At 42.7% G+C, this 17,770-nt stretch overlaps 1 protein-coding gene and 1 pseudogene across 1 annotated transcript; one reads left to right on the forward strand and one right to left on the reverse strand.

The window, feature by feature from the left end:
• The first annotated feature begins 808 nt into the window (after positions 1-808).
• On the forward strand, positions 809-3,582 carry LOC129499079 (NXPE family member 3). The gene has a single exon (XM_055308697.1). The coding sequence runs from the start codon at positions 1,558-1,560 to the stop codon at positions 3,235-3,237; it is 1,680 nt and encodes a 559-aa protein (XP_055164672.1). The 5' UTR covers positions 809-1,557; the 3' UTR covers positions 3,238-3,582.
• An 11,203-nt stretch (positions 3,583-14,785) lies between these two features.
• LOC129499226 (60S ribosomal protein L11-like) lies at positions 14,786-15,399 on the reverse strand (annotated as a pseudogene).
• Between the last annotated feature and the right edge of the window lie 2,371 nt (positions 15,400-17,770).

A 17,770-nucleotide genomic window follows, 5' to 3' on the forward strand; every position in this document is an offset into this window, starting at 1 on the left:
GGCATCCATTTGCATTTGCATTTCAGTTATAGCATTTTAAATTTTGGCTTGACTAGCTTTTGGCTCTTTATCTCTGCAGGAGGGAATTCTCTAGCATCTTCTATGCTTTTATTCAAGCCCAGTTAGTATCCTTATAATTGTTTTATTTATTTATTTTTAAAGATTTATTTATTTTATTTATTTATGATAGACATAGAGAGAGAGAGAGAGAAAGAGAGAGAGGCAGAGACACAGGAGGGAGAAGCAGGCTCAATGCTGGGAGCCCGACACGGGACTCGATCCAGGGACTCCAGGATCGTGCCCTGGGCCAAAGGCAGGAGCTAAACTGCTGAGCCACCCAGGGATCCCCCCTTATAATTGTTTTAAAACCTAGTTCAGACATCTTACTTATATCTGCATTGATTAAATCCCTGGCCATCATTTCTTCCTGGTCTTTCCTTTGGGGTGAATTCCTCTGTCTTATCATTTTGGAGGTCAAAAAAAGCAAAATAAAATAAAATTTAAATTTAAAATTAGAAAATAAATAAATAAAGGAAGCTAGGTGTGTTTTGATTTGCTTGTTAAGAGATGCTTGATAAGATAAGAAGCTTTTGCACAGCAAAGGATACAGTCAACAAAACTCAAAGACAACCTACAGAATGGGAGAAGATATTTGCAAATAACATATCAGATAAAGGGCTAGTTTCCAAAATCTATAAAGAACTTATTAAACTCAACACCAGGCGGACGGCTGCGCCCGGCGGGGAGCGCGGGGGGCACGGGGGGCGCGGGGGGCGCGGCTGTGCGCAGGCGCCGGGTGGGGGCCCGAGAAGCCGCGGCTCCGCACGCGCCGACCCCTGAGGCGCGGGGGCCGCTGCCGAGGTGCGCGGCCACTTGCCCGGCGACGCCGTCGCGCGCCGACCTCTCCCGGCGTCCCCGCGCTGACGCCCCGGGCCCCCGGGCCCCCGGGCCCAGGTCGTGGGGGCCGAGCGAGCGACCTTGCCGGGTGTGATGTGGGCGCCCTGGCCGGTGGCCGTCGCCGCGGGATCCCAGGCCGCTGGCGCGGAGCCTCGGCCTGACGCGTGCTGAGAAGGGAGATGAAGGAATAGACGACCGGAGTGAGGTGGCTTTCCCCGTCACCCTGGCGTCCGATTGTCCTGGGGACACGGCGTGAGAAGGAAGAATGGTATACAAATGAAAAAAGTATCAACCTATATGATTTGAATATGGCAAGACAAGAATAAGTGCTGCTTTCACGATTGCTTGAATTCAGGACTTTACACTGGAAGGAAAGTTAGCTGTAAGCTCTAATTTCTTAGTTCTAATAAGCATCTCTCCTTGGGAACCGGACATTTAAAAAAAAAGGAGTCCTTTGAAGAATGTACTTCTTAAATCAACCCCAGCTTCTCCTCCATACAAAGAACTCTTACTGATACTAGCAGAAAAGAAGCAAATTAAACTAAAAGCTCACCTGCAAAACTAAAAGCTCACTTGCAAATCAGAAGAACAAAGAAATGGAGTTTTGAGGAGTGAAGGTAGCATGGCGTCGGCCATGGGTGATCAAGACACAGCCAGACAATGTGGATCAGTTTCTTCAAACTACGGCTTTTCTGCTGTCTGCTTGCAGTGTTGATGGTGGTGGTGCTGGTCATCAATGTTACTCAGGTTGAGTACTTGGACCATGAGACTGTTGCAGCCACATTCATCGATAGTAGCGGACAGTTTGTTTCCTCCCAGATGACAGGAATTAGCCGGAATCCTTACTGTGGCTACGAGCATCAGACTCTGTCCAGTCGGGAGCGCATGGAGGAGGACTCCTTGCTGGCCGCCTTACAGTGGCAGGTGCCTGATGTGGGTCCAGTCCCCTTTTTAAAGAGCACTGACCCTTCTTCCAGCTACTTTGTTATCTTGAACTCTGCAGCCTTCTTCAAGGTGGGAAGCCAACTAGAAGTGCTGGTTCATGTACAGGATTTTCAAAGAAAGCCCAAGAAATATGGTGGAGACTACCTGCAGGCCAGAATCCACTCCCCTAAGCTGCAGGCAGGGGCTGTGGGCAGAGTGGTAGACTACCAGAATGGGTTTTACAAGGTCTTTTTTACTTTGCTCTGGCCAGGCAAAGTTAAAGTGTCCATATCTCTGGTCCACCCGACTGAAGGGATCAGAGTTCTTCAGCACCTACAGGAAGAGAAGCCACACAGGGTCTATTTCAAGAGTCTCTTTCGTTCAGGAAGAATTTCTGAAACCACGGAGTGCAATGTGTGTCTTCCTGGGAGTCTGCCCTTGTGTAACTTTACAGATCTCTACACTGGAGAACCCTGGTTCTGCTTCAAACCAAAGAAGCTCCCTTGCAGCAGCAGAATTAACCATTTCAAAGGAGGATACCTGAAGGGCCTTCTGACTACTGCAGAGAATGCTTTCTTCCAGAGTGGTGTCAATATCAAAATGCCAATCAACTCCAGTGGACCTGATTGGGTGACTGTGATTCCCACGAGCATCAAAGAAACGAAGAATTCAGAACTATCTCAAGGCTCAGGAATTTTTCCTTCTGGGTATTATTATAAAGATCAATGGAGGCCCAGAAAGTTTAAGATGCGCCAGTTCAATGACCCTGACAACATTACAGAATGCTTACAAAGAAAAGTGGTATATTTATTTGGTGACTCAACAATCAGGCAGTGGTTTGAATACCTTACTGCCTTTGTTCCAGATTTAGTGGAGTTTAACTTGGGTAGTCCCAAGAATGTGGGTCCTTTCCTTGCGGTGGACCAGAAGCACAACATCCTGCTCAAGTATCGCTGCCATGGTCCACCCATCCGTTTTACAACTGTCTTTAGCAGTGAGCTCCGTTATGTGGCAAATGAGCTGAATGGCATCGTGGGAGGGAAGAACACGGTGGTTGCCATAGCTATATGGTCTCATTTCAGCACCTTCCCCTTGGAAGTGTATATCCGGCGGCTTAGGAATATCCGTCGAGCAGTGGTCCAGCTCCTGGATCGAAGCCCTAAGACCGTGGTAGTCATCCGAACAGCTAATGCCCAAGAGCTGGGGCCTGAGGTGAGCCTTTTCAACAGTGACTGGTACAACTTTCAGCTGGACACTATCCTTCGGAAGATGTTCTCAGGGGTTGGAGTGTATCTTGTTGATGCCTGGGAGATGACCTTGGCTCATTATTTACCCCACAAGCTACATCCAGATGAAGTTATTGTGAAGAACCAGCTAGACATGTTCTTGTCCTTTGTGTGCCCCTTGGAGACCTAGCCTGCCCTGGAGGGGGACTGGAGGAATCACATGACCTGCATTACAGGAAGTTAATGGCTGGTCCCATGGAGAGATGGCTGCTATGGACATGTACAAAATTTCAAAAAGAACTGGACTTTATGTAAGACTTACAAGGAGCTTGGAAAATGCAGGTTGCACTTATATCTACCTATAGGATTTCTTCCAATCTTTACATAGCCATGGGAGAACCATTATGAACAACATCTACTCACTGTATTGCCCTGGTAACCAAAGATGCTAATGAGTGGGTTTGAATTAGCCTCTCCTGAGAGGGGAGATTACTATGCTAAAACATGTGAAAAATGTTCTGAACTAAATGGTGGGTAGTGGAGTGTTTGCAGCTTATCTGGTCAAGGAGATTGAGCTTATCTGTATGAATAGCACAGTTGGTCCATCTTGAGTGGGATGAACTCCTGAGGCTTATGGTTGGTGGCTCCTGTAGCACGCTGAAAATTGCTGTGTCTCAGGAGTTTCTCTTGATGATTCACCTTTTCTGAAGTGCTCAAAAAGGCCAGTATCCTTGATTAGAATTTTCTTGTGAGAATATATTTACGACATCCTGCTTTTATCTAGAAGAGAAGCAAAAGGAAAATATGAAAGCAGTACACAAAATCTGTGTGTTGAATTGATACCTGCCCTGGGTGATTGTTACTTATTTCACCTACATTTTACATGATGAATACTTTAGAATAACCACTTTTGGAGCTGGAAGGGGGAATCTATAAATGGAAATTTATTTTTGTGTTTTGAAGTTTGAGGGTTTTAAGAACTGACTGTTATGTAAACAATACTGATGTTTACGTACATCAATTTCAAGTGTTTCTTTTTTTGGTTGTTATTTTGAATTGCATACCAACATTAGAAATTGAAATCTAAATCTAATTAGAAATTAAAGTTATATATTGAGATCTAGAACAGGTATTTATTAAGGTACACGCATTCTTTCATGCTTGGAAATAAAAAACTATTCCTACTGGCTATCTTAAAAAAAAAAAAAATAAACTCAACACCAAAGAAACAAACAATCCAATCATGAAATGGGCAAAAGACATGAAGAGAAATCTCACAGAGGAAGACATAGACATGGCCAACATGCACATGAGAAAATGCTCTGCATCACTTGCCATCAGGGAAATACAAATCAAAACCACAATGAGATACCACCTCACACCAGTGAGAATGGGGAAAATTAATAAGGCAGGAAACAACAAATGTTGGAGAGGATGCGGAGAAAAGGGAACCCTCTTACACTGTTGGTGGGAATGTGAACTGGTGCAGCCACTCTGGAAAACTGTGTGGAGGTTCCTCAAAGAATTAAAAATAGACCTGCCCTACGACCCAGCAATTGCACTGTTAGGGATTTACCCCGAAGATTCAGATGCAATGAAACGCCGGGGCACCTGCACCCCGATGTTTCTAGCAGCCATGTCCACAATAGCCAAACTGTGGAAGGAGCCTCGGTGCCCATCGAAAGATGAATGGATAAAGAAGATGTGGTTTATGTATACAATGGAATATTACTCAGCCATTAGAAACAACAAATACCCACCATTTGCTTCAACGTGGATGGAACTGGAGGGTATTATGCTGAGTGAAGTAAGTCAATCGGAGAAGGACAAACAGTGTATGTTCTCACTCATTTGGGGAATATGAATAATAGTGAAGGGGAATATAAGGGAAGGGAGAAGAAATGTGTGGGAGATATCAGAAAGGGACACAGAACATAAAGACTTCTAACTCTGGGAAATGAACTAGGGGTGGTGGAAGGGGAGGAGGGCGGGGGGTGGGGGTGAATGGGTGACGGGCACGGAGGGGGACACTTGACGGGATGAGCACTGGGTGTTATTCTGTATGTTGGTAAATTGAACACCAATAAAAATTAATTTATAAAAAAAAAAAAAGAGATGCTTGATAGAAAAAAGATAAAAAATTTAAAAATTTTTAAAAATTGCTTTCTGTATCCAAAAAACAAAATGAAAACAAAAACCTGAACAAGCAAACAAAAAACAAAGGAGGCTTAATCCTGTTTCCCCTAGAGATGAAGATTTGCAGCACTCTGCAGAGATCAGTAGATGGTGTAGGTGAGGGGAGACAATCTCCTTCTCAGGGAGGAGAGTGCTGTTCTGATTCTCTGGTGTATTTGCCCTAGTGGAGTTGGGTCTCCAGGGGTCAGGGGAGTAGGGCTTGGTGTACGGGCTCCCTCCACTTTGTGGCATTGTTTAGCTCACTGAAGTGGATCAGTGCTGGTGGGAAAGGGGTGAAAATAGCTTTGTCCCCCTTTCTCATCTCTGGAGTGGGAAACACCCACAACTCTTCAGGAAGCCCTTATAGATGTGCAAACAGTCACCCCTCCAGTGTCCCTAGCTTTATCAGATCCCTGCCTTTACCTGTCCTTGACCAAGTTGTCCACCTGCCAGGCAGCATAGCACTCCTGTGTTTTATCTCAGGTGTGGCTGTGTTTCAGAACCTCACACTTCAGAGACCCCCATGGTGCAGACCTGAACTGATCCTCTATGGGAGGGTCTCGCCAAGCTGTGACTGATACAGGGTCAACCCAGAAAATAGTCACATGACAACAGATCAATTTGGGGTTTATGGTAAATCAAAACAGACAATTGGCACCAGGGTTTGCTGCCCTCAACCAGCATCTTTGCTCCTATGCTGGTGAGCTGGGCAGCTCAATGGCACCCATAGGGTCTTTTGCCCACAGAAAGGCCATATCACCTCTACCAAATGCACTCCAAGCAGGGAACTGCTTCTCCCTGTTGACCCAAGGGATCCTCATCCCACGCTGCCTGCTCCTGGGGCTCTGGCCTGCTTCCTCACCAGATCCTGGCTATAGTACTGACTTCCAAAGACTATGGTACTGGCTATGGTACTGACTTCCAAAGACTCAGACTTAATGCTCCACTATTTATAAAAAAAAACTGGTGGTATTGAAACCCTCTCCTTTTTCTCAGTCAATGGTTTTGGAGATCAGTTTTCTTGTGCAGTACTCTGCACATGTTTTCTTTCTCTCTCTCTCTCTCTCTCTCTCTCTCTCTCTCTCTCTCTTTTCCACTCCCTCTGTGATCAGGGCTCCCTCCCCTGTGCAACACCCAAGGCTCTTTCATCCCACAAATCAACTCTGCAGTTCCTATCTTCCATGGGTTGTTTTTCTGCTTATAGATGTGCAGCTTTGTTCTTTAAGACTTCTAGTCAAATTCTTGGGTGTTCAGAATGATTTGATATTTATCTGTGTTCAAGAGAGGAGGCAAGCTTAGGGATTCCTATTCCTCTGCCATCTTAACCATCTCTTTCTCTAGTTTTTTGATCTGGAATTTAAGTGATTTATTTAAAGTCTTATTTTTATTGATAAAAATGTTTAAGATTATGGGTTTTTCTATCATCATTGCTTTATTTTTTTTTAAAGAATTTATTTATTTATTCACAAGAGACACACAGAGAGGCAGAGACACAGGCAGAGGGAGAAGTAGGCTCCATGCAGGGAGCCGGATGTGGGACTTGTTCCGGGGACCCCGGGATCATGCCCTGAGCCGGAACAACGGGGACCCCGGGATCATGCCCTGAGCCAAAGGCAGAGGCACTCAACCACTGAGCCACCCAGGCGTCCCTGATCATTGCTTTAAGTGTATGTCACATATTCCGGCACATTGTTTGTATTATCATTATGTTTTAGAAATTTTATACTTTTAGTTTAAATTTTTTCCTTTCATTCCCAAGTCCTTTTTTATTTTATTTTTTAAAAGATTTTTATTTATTTATTCATGATAGACATAGAGACAGAGAGAGGTAGAGACACAGGCAGAGGGAGAAGCAGACTCCATGCCGGGAGCCCGATGCAGGACTCGATCCCGGGATCCCAGGATTCCACCCTGGGCCAAAGGCAGGTGCTAAACTGCTGAGCCACCCAGGGATCCCTCCTTTTTTATTTTTATTGTGGTTAACAATTTTTTATTTTATTCCTTTGTGAGCAGAGACTGTTGTTTGCAATATATCTTCTTTTTTTTAGTTCAGTAATGGAAATTAAGAAAATAATATTTGCACTCAAATATGTCTTAGATTTTTCATTACACCCTGCACATTGGTTGATACCTTGATTGTTATACTTTTAAGTATGTGTGATGGTCATTTACCAGCTTCATGGTCCTTTCATTTTTATTACTACTGAGACACTCAATAAGCCACTCATAATTCCCAGACTCCTCTGTAATTAAGCCCTTCTGATTGGATACACTAGCTTAATGACCCATTCTCCCTCATTATTTAAGCTTGTTTCAGTTCTTCTGAAAACTAATCTTATACATAATAACATTCAAAACAACACTTGTATTCTACAACTGGTTCATCAAATCATTCTATACATGTTAGGCTCCTATAATATGCCAGCCATAGTTCCAAGTACTGGGGACGCAGTTGTAAATAAGAAAGCCAGGAACTGTCACCATTTATTTTTCTTTCCTCACATTTAACACAATTCATAGTTTAAAATGGTTTGGCTGTTTACTCTCTGTATTTATTCATGAATAAAAGGACCATGTTTTTGTTCACTATTGAACCTCCAGCACTTAATACAATGGGTATCATATGGTTGACAGTCAATACCATGTATTAAATGAATCTATAGATCTTTCTGTATTTATTTATTTTTAAAAAGATTTTATTTATTTATTCATGAGAGACAGAGAGAGAAAGGCAGAGACACAGGCAGGCTCCATGAAGGGAGCCTGACATGGGACTTGATCCCGGGACTCCAAGACCATGCCCTGGGCTGAAGGCAGGCACTAAACCACTGAGCTATCCAGGGATCCCCCATCTGTATTTATTTTTATATTTTATATTCCAGAATAGTGGAAACTAGTTACTATTATACACGCAAATTTTTTTTCACTTCAACTGTAAATATTTCTTACACAGGTGTTGTCTGAAATCCATCCTGAGGGAATATCATGATAGACAGGGAGGACTTCATATTCTATTCAGGCACACATTCCAGTTTTTTAAACTTTGAATAAATGAGTTCATTTTTATTTTCTTATCTAGGGATTAGAAAGCTTGGAAGCAACTGGCACCTGTGCAGTCATCCTGACATGGATGGGCTGTGGCCCATTAGGAGGCCTGTGCTGAGGACATTCTGTTGGAGTCTGTAACAGAGATAGAAGGAACTCAAGTTAAGAGTTAGTCTTTTCATGACACTGAAACAAAAGCAATTGTCTTTCCCAGGAGGATTTAAGAAGAGCAAAAAGTTTCAGAACTTTAAAACCATCTGAAAGTGCCTTTTTGATATACCTACTTTGAAAGGATGCCTGGGGTTGCTCCACTTGTTCCATAATAACACTGTGTGTCAATCACCTGGCTGCCAAAAAGTACAGAGTGCTTTACATAGACAGAGCCAGAAAGTCTCAAAACACAGTCTGTCTAAGCAATAGCTTCCCCAGAACTGAAATGACCTCTTTGCTGCCTCTGGGGCCCTAGGGTATCGAGTATCATTTCTGTGCAGAATCTCAGAGATTAGGGAGAATGTGTGCCACCTGTGAACTATACACCCCATGAGACTATATTCCATTCTACCATGGAGGGGGCATGTAGAATGGAGAGAAGGTATCTTTGTCACTCACCACCCTGATCCATCATTGTGAACAACTTTTGCCAAGGTGAGCTACTATTACAGGGTAATACTGGAGACATGCCCTCTGGCATCTTGGTATAGGGAAAAGCTGAGATCAGCTTTAGTGAAATGATCTGATCAGAAATGATACTTGGTTGCTGGCCAGTCATCTCTGTTAATGAGAGCAGTGTCCTAGTCTTTTGTCAGTGTAATCCAGGTCTGTGTTCTGGAACCAAACACAGCATCCTTGAGTCCAGGTAGCTATTGAAAAAATGTATTCTGGATCAAAGAAGAGACAAGGGAAGGATCAAGGTAATTTCAAGCCTCTCATTAGCACACTTGATTAACAGGGTAGTGTTATGTCTGAATATAATATAGGACACACTATAGATCATTTCACCTGGATCGAATTCCTTTGTGAAAATTATGTTTGTTCTTATTCTATATATGAAATATTGACTATGCACTATAGTAAAGATGAATTGGTATTAAAAAAAATAGGATTCCAGAAGACTGTTTCTTGGCATCACTTAAATTAGAAATTTACATGTGAATCTGGGACAGTGAGAGGAAGAATAACCTTGGGCTCCCTCACCCTCTACAAAAAATGTTTAGCCATTCATGGGTTTCTAATAAATGGGCTAAGAGGAAACAGAGCTTTGAAATAGGGAGAGTCGAGAGTTTGTTTGACATGAGGAAATGTCAGGATGATGCAAATAAGTTTCAAGGACAGATGGAATCCACTATTAAGATTTAGGGCAGTTTAGGAAGTTTACTAGTTATTTATTGCCATCCAACAAATTAACCTAGAACATAGCTTAAAACTTTTATTATCTCCTAGTTTATGGGCAAGTTGAGTGGTTCTTGCTTATGAGATTGTAGTTGAAATACTGGTTGAGGCTGCAGTCTTCAGAAGGCTTGACTTTAATATGTCTCAATGACATGGTTGTTGGCAGGAGACCCCCGTTCTTTGTCATGTGGCCCTCTCTCTATATGTCTGCTTGTGTTTTTATGACATGGTTGCTGGCTTTGTAAGACAGAGCCAGCTGTCTTACAAAGTCACACTCCATCATTTCTGCAATATCCTATGAATAATATGAATATGAATCATCCCTACCTAATGTGGTAAAGGACTACATAGAGTGTGACATCACTGGGGGCCAGCCACCACAAGAAGTTATGCCAGATGCCAGCCTAGGAGAGTGTAGAAAATCTGCACTTCATTGAAAGTAGGAACTGGCTTATCAACTGGATGAGGAAATGGGTTGGAACAAGTTTTAGATAAGCTTAAGGAACTTTGGGAGTGAAGGGAAGGGAAGAATATGCAAAGTAGCTACAATGTGTCTTAAAGCTCAGATGTAGAATATTTGGGAGTTGTTAGAAAACTGCCTTTCTTAACCAGAAACCTAGAGACTGAAGTATACATGGTGAAGATTAGAATGGTCCTAGTGGGCATGAACATCCCTTCCTGGGACCTGCCTAGGAGTGACCACATTGCACATGATCTTGGATGCTTAATATCGGAGGGATTGAGTCTTTAACTAGATGGGGAAGCAGGTTTTGAGAAGGAGCGGAAAAAAAAAAAAAAAGAGAAGGTGCGAGCATTACACCAGACTTGGTAGCAAGCTCAACCTAAATTGGCTTCAGCTATGTGGCCAATAGAACAAGAGGCAATGTGGTTTCACAACTGAAATAAAACCTTATTTATGTATGTAGAATTATGTATGTAATTTCTGTACCCAATGTGGGGTTCAAATTCACAACCCAAGATCAAGAATTGTATGCTCTTCCTCCTAAGCCAGCCAGGCTCCCCTGAAATATAGCCTTTAATAGCTTCCATTCCACAGCACCTACCTTGAGGGGATACAGGAGAGTAGCAGGAGGAGGTGCCAAATACACATCAGTATTTGGCTAGAGTTTAGGTCAAGTAAGACTCAAAAAAATCTTTGTATGTTCCTATATTATTTTATTTTCCCATCCATACATCCATCTATGCATTCATCCATTCATCTATGCATCCATCCATCCATCCATCCACCCATCCAATATATATTGATCACTTACTTTGTGCCTTGATTCTCTAGAGAAAAGACAAAATTGTTGAATTTTTAATTCATAAAATTATGTTTCCCAAAAATTGTTACCGCAATATTGTGTCTTTGGAGCATATTACCACACTAGTCAAGGAGAAAGGTGCTAAAATTTGTTGAGGGTGAAAGTTACACAATTAACAAATAGTAAAACTGGAACTAAATTTATGTTGACCAGTCTGTTTACGCCCTTTGGATCACATCTCCAAAAATGATTTATATTAATTTTTCTTATCACAGTACCACTCTCTCCTCTAATGCTTTACCAAGATTCCCCCCCCTTTTTTTTTTTGAGAGAGAGAGCAAGAGAGAGGTGGGAGGTGTGGGGGATGGGGCAGAGGGAGAAGGGGGGAGAGAATCTTAAGCATGGAGCCTGATGTGGGGCTCATCTCATGGCTAAGATCATGACCTGAGTCAAAACCAAGAGTTGGATGCTTAACTGACTGAGCTCCAGTTACTGTGTCTTTTGAGAAGACTCTTATTGCTCCCAAGGACACCTGAAATAATCTTAAAGAAAATTACATTAAAATATTCCCATATATTAAAAAAGTTAGACTTAAGTATGCTTTTGTAAACATCTACTCTGGTTTCACATTGTAATTATGAGAATTCCTTATAGACTATGGGCACTTAAAAAATTTTGTGTATATAAATAAACATTTAAAAACAGAGATTTGATTATCAGACATAGTTGTTATGTATACATAATACATACTCAAAACATAATATAATACTGCCTACAAGTAGATTGTCCACATTTTTTTTAAAGATTTTATTTATTTATTCATGATAGAGAGAGAGGCAGAGGCAGAGACACAGGGAGAAGCAGGCTCCATGCAGGGAGCCTGATGTGGGACTCAATTCCGGGTCTCCAGGATCACTCCCTGGGCTGAAGGTGGAGCTAAACTGCTGAGCCACTCGGGCTGCCCCATTGTCCACATTGTTATGGGCTGAACTGTGTCTCCCAAAATTCATGTGCTGAAGTCCTAACCCCCTATACCTCAGAATATCATAGTATTTGAAGATAGAGTCCTTAAAGAGCAGACTAGAGGAAATAAGGTCATCAGGGACCTTAATCCAATGTGACTATTGTCCTTACCAGGAGAGGAGGACATAAGCAAGCGTAGGGGAAGACCATATGAAGACAGGGAGAAACAGCCATCTACAAGCAGAAGAGAGAAGCCTCAGAAGGAATAGCTCTGTTGAGCTATTGATCTTGGACTTCTAGCTTCCAGATCTGTAAGAAAATAAATTCCTGTTATTGAAGCCACTCAGTCTGTGGTACTTTGTTATAGCAACTCCAGCAAACTAATACTCACATTTTACAAATGAGGGGATTCAAAGTTGGAGAAGTAAAATGACTTGCACAGGTATGTGACACTATCAGGCTCAAATGTGGGTTCATCTGACCAGAAAGTCGTCTCCTGCATCCCACCCCCAAAAGAACACACTCCAGGGAAATAATAGTAAGAACTGCTTCCCTCTAATGAAATAACTTTATGTCCTCCCACCCCCTGCCACCCAAATCCTTTCCACAGGCCTTTGCAGAGCAAGTCACTGCTGCCTCCGTGTCCCACCGTGGAGTATGAGAATTTACTTGTTACCTTGTCTTCAAATATAGGAATTATAAAAGCTTTACACATTTCAGAGGATTCAAGAGAACATTTTTCTTCCTGTGATAAACAATAAATTTTAATCCTTTTTAAAAAGGATATTGACTGGAATCTCATTCTTAGTCAAAGTGGGTCCCAAAAACTCCTATCGCTGTCCCTTTAGTACTGGTAAGCTTAGAGCACATGTGGATTTTATCAGGCAAAATGAACTCTGGGCAGGTCTGTTTACTGACACAACCAGATCAATGTGCAGATCCAGTGGGTGTGCTGGATAAAGGCAAGGCAGACTGTTTGGTTCCAGGCTGTGTGCTGAGGACACTCTCCCATGATTGCCTAGACTTTGTCTCAACCTTGGTTATTCCTTCCTTCCCTGACATTCAACCCAGAACCAGAAATCAGTGAGGCAATCAGTTTGTAAATAGGGTGGTTACAATGACCAGCTTATAAAGAAAGGAGACAAGGATTGTTTTGAATTCAAAAGGGGCCAAATGACTTACCGTGCAGTGAGACGGTGGGCACCCCTGCAAATAAGCTCTCTAAAAAAAAAAAAAAAAAGATTTATTATTTATTCATGAGAGAGAGAGGCAGAGACATAGGCAGAGAAGAAGCAGGCTTCTCACGGGGAGCCTGATGTGGGACTCGAATCCCAGACCCGGGATCACACTGTGAGCCAAAGACAGATGCTCAACTGCTGAGCCACCCAGGTGTCCTTGCAGATAAACTCACACAGGTGGTGTACTTAGCAGTTACTTTTCCATTTCTGACTTCCCAGCTTCTGATATTTGGTCTTACTTAATATTTGTAGCTTTTTAAGTGTTTGTCCTTTTCATTTAATATTGGAGTCTGAGAGTTCAGCACTAGATCTTCTCCTTTTCTTGGTCTACACTTCTTCTTTGATGACCTAATGCCCTCTTATCCTTCATCCATGTACTGGTGAAGCTCTCTAACATTGCTAGATAGCACCTCTCTCAGAACTCCAGACTTATATATCCAACTGTCTGCTCAATATTTGCTCTTGGACATCTGAGAGGCAGCTCAACCTCATGGGTACAAACTGAATTCCTAATCTTTCTCCTTGAACCAGTTACTTGTTAGGGTCTTCCTTTTCTCAGTCATGCTAACGTCAGTTTGTCAGGCTATGATCTTTGGAGTTGTCTTGCCTTCTGTGTACCTTCAAAAATAAGAACCAGTGCACCAGGAGGCTCATGCTGGCTCTATCTTTGAGGCATGTTCAAAACCTCACCACCACCTCTGCACTCTGCACCTCTCCCACTTGACTGGGAGCCAAGTCAGATGCTGCTGTTACCTGTCTCAATTCTAGCAGCTCCCAGGCTCATGCAGAATTGACACCATGTCTACCATGGCCTACATTCATTTTCCTTTTCTCATTTCTTCTATGACCTGGTCATAGAAGATGATTGCTAATATTTTCCTAGGCACATGAGGCTCCTTGCTGTTTCTCTGACCATTTGACACAGTCCCTGTTAGTAGGGATTTTGCTCTTGCTGTTCCCTTTGCCTAGAAGGCTCCTTCCCCATTCCATGATGAATCAAACTAGCTTTCTAGGACATGATAGAATGTTCTTTCCCAAGACACCCAAACGCTTAGTCACATCCATCCTTCATAGTCTTTGCTTAGATGTAACCTGTAGGAGGCGTTCTCTGACTACCTGATTAGAAGATACCCCATCCCATTCCCTTTCCCTGCTTTTCATCCTCTAACGTGATACATAATTGACTTATTTTGGTTGCAGCTCCATGAAGGAGTGGTTTGTGTTTGTTATGCTGATTGACATAGCCTCAACTACTCTAAGCCTCACATGCAGTGGGTGCTTAATAAATATTTGCTAAATGAGTGAATAGAATTCCTCATGCACAATTTCTCTTATTTAGACAGAAAAGTCCCACTGCCTGTGAAGAAAGGGTATGCTCATGGTGGCTTGAGAAAGTTCTCTTTGAATTAATCTAAATCTAGTGGGTGTTGTTTTTGGTTCCCTCCTAAGATAAGGTAAAGTTTTCATTTATATTAAATTTGTATGGTTTGGAGGCTCTTCTTTAACTACGTTGATCTCCATTCTTTTAGACATTAAATATGCCCCTTGATATGCAGAAACATTCAACGGATATGGGCTGAAAAAGCACAGTTACCCATTTTGGTTGGTTGTTTTTTTAAATTTATTAATTTTTTTTATTTTTTTATTTTTATTTTTATTTTTTTTTTTTTACATTTCACTGAAAAGTTTTTATTGGCCTTTTGGATAGAAACGGGAATTTATTTGCCAGGAAGTATGATCCCATCATACTTCTGCTGGAACCAGTGCATGGCTTCCTCTTTGCTGATTCTGTGTTTGGCCCCAATGCAGCCTGTCCTGTGCTTCTTGTCTGCAATGCTGAAACCTGGCCTACCCGGGTTTCAGCATCGCACATAGCGATACCACACAGAAGTCTAGGCTGTAGATACCATGCTTGAGTCATATTTGATCCCCAGATCGACGTGCTCCTGGATCCCAAAACCAAAGTTTCCAGTATCGGAGAAGTTATTTTTTCTTAACTGATACTCTCGCACCTTTAGACTTTTCTCCAGGATTTCTTCTGCTTTGGCCCCACGGACTGTGCAGTGGACAGCAATCTTTTTCATTTCTCTTGATACCAAAGGATCTAACCATGTACCTAGCTTTGGAGAACACTGGGGTCTGGCCCGTGAGCTGCTCCAGCACCTTGGCTGCGTGGGTCAGTCAGTCTCCACTCTCCCCCACTCAGATGTTGAGGCAGAATTTGTGGATGCGAAGCTCCCACATGGGGTTCTCCTTTTCATCTTGATCCTGCGCCATGGTGGAGAACAGGAAGACTATTAAAATTTTTTAAAAGATTTTATTTATTTGATAGAGAGAGAGAACACGAGCAGGGAGGAGGGTCAGAGGGAGAGGGAGAAGCAGACCTCCCTGCCCTTGCTGAGCAGGGAACCCAATGCAGGACTTGATTCCAGGACCCTGGGATCATGACCTGAGCGGAAGGCAGACATCTGAGCTACCCAGGTGCCTCTGGTTGGTTTTTTTTGAGTCTCTTCTTGTCTGATAGTCTTGCTCTGCATTTTATTTGATTTCATTTTATTTTATTCTATTTCCTTTTAAAAATCTCAGGACTAGTGTTATAAGGATTAAAGGAAAAGAAAACTAGTATTTTTAATCAACAAAATCCTTGCTGTTCATATTCATCTTATGGGTTATTTCAGATTGATGAATTTGAAGGCACTTCCTTAGGATATATGGGAGGAATTCACTTTGTCTCTCAAGTCTCAAATGGGCAGAGTTTCAAATTCTCCAGAAACTAGATCCTAACAGTAACTAGGCCCAGTCTGTATTCCAAGGGAGGGAGAACCCAGGAACATTTCTCTCCCAGTGGCTCCCAAATCTGGTTCCCTGCCATGCTTAGGAGGTGCGGAGCTCTAGGAGTCATTTCCAGAAAGATGTAGGGGGAGCAATACCAGGGGCAGTTGCCACAGAGCCCCTCCCCCCAGTTTTGGAATCCTCCTTGTGAGACTGTGCATGTCTCTATGCCCTCCAGGTCTGCAGAGCCCGTGGGAGCTGAGAGGAGGGTCACTGTCTGTGAGGAATGAGCATACCAAGGAGAGCACTTCTGAAGGTGGTGAGCACAGAACCCAGAATGATGGCAATACCTCTACCGGATATACAAAGGTGCTTGTGATTTAATTAGGTAAAGACAATGGAAAGGGCTCTCCAGACAGAGCTAAGTCTAGAAAATATCTTTTTGTAAAAATTTAATTTATTTATTTGAGAGAGAGAGAGAGAGAAAGGGATGGGGATCACAAGTGGGAGTAGGGGTAGAGGGACAAGCAGATTCCACACTGAGTGCAGAGGCCATTGCGGGTCTCCATCCCAGGACCCTGAGATCATGACCTGAGCCAAAATTCTACTCTTAACTGACTGAGCCATTTAGGCTCCCCCCTAAAATATTTTTAATGTGACTTAAAACTTTCTAATTTTGACTGATTAGAAAGCCATCTGAATTAATGAAATTTTAGAATTATAGAACAAATTTTATTTTACTTATTTTTAAAAGATTTTTAAAATTTCTTTATTCATGAGTGACAGAGAGAGGCAGAGACATAGGCAGAGAGAGAAGCAGGCTCCTTGTGGGGGCTGGATGTGGGACTCGATCCTAGGACACTGGGATCATGACCTGAACCATAGGCAGACATTCAACCACTGTGCTACCCAGGTGCCCTACAAAACAAATTTTATTTTTATTTTATTTATTTTTAGATTTTTATTTATTTATTCACGAGAGACACACACACACAGAGAGAGAGAGAGAGAGAGAGAGAGAGAGAGAGAGAGAGGCAGAGACACAGGCAGAGGGAGAAGCAGGCTCCATGCAGGGAGCTTGATGTGGGACTGGATCCAAGAGCTCTAGGATCACACCCTGGGCTGAAGGCGGCACTAAACCACTGGGCCACTGGGGCTGTCCATCCAAAACAGATTTTAAAACAAAATATTTGATCATGAACAAGTCCTTAAATTAACAAAGGGCCTCAATCAATACTTATAGAATTAATTTAATAAACAGATAAAAATATTTTTAAATTCACAATAGGACAGTCCTATTATTTCAGAATTGCTGGCTTGGGTGATTACACTTGTTGGGAAATGGTGACACGGTCAGTTCTTATCTTCAGGGTAGCTGAAAAATTAGAGGTCAAGGTTTTGCAATAGCTAAGAGGGGTTTCTAAAGAGTTCTTATCATCTGTAAGGATTTGGACAGCTGGAAAATGTTTGACCTGGGGAGGTTCTGTGATGTGTGTTTGGGGAGGGAAGCTGGAAGCGTATCAGTTGCTGCAAAGGTCTGGGAAGGAGGCTTTTCAATCAAAAGGGTCAGAACAGCTGGGAGGGCAATTCTGGAATGTTGCAGCAGGTCTGGGGGAATGGACTTGGTGTTTCTCATCAATGGCAGAGTTGCAACAGCTGGGAAGCCCCAGAACTGGGGATTTTAAAGAGGAAGAGAAACCGAGACTGTAGGAAGAGAAGGGTGCCTGCAGTGTAGCTCAGCCTGCCATGCACAGCATCTGTTTTAGCACAGGAGTAGCAATTCTGGCCTTTCTTCTCCAGTGAGTTCTCAGTGCCAAGTTACCTGTCATCCCTCCAAGGGGCCTCCTTGTTGCTCTCATTTTCCTCCAGGAACTTA

Source organism: Nyctereutes procyonoides, unplaced genomic scaffold (assembly GCF_905146905.1).
Source record: "Nyctereutes procyonoides isolate TBG_1078 unplaced genomic scaffold, NYPRO_anot_genome, whole genome shotgun sequence".
NCBI classification, from domain to species: Eukaryota; Metazoa; Chordata; class Mammalia; order Carnivora; family Canidae; genus Nyctereutes; species Nyctereutes procyonoides.

Excerpts from the sequence above, each read along its gene's own strand:
- LOC129499079 (XM_055308697.1), top strand. The coding sequence starts at position 1,558 with ATGTGGATCAGTTTCTTCAAACTACGGCTTTTCTGCTGTCTGCTTGCA.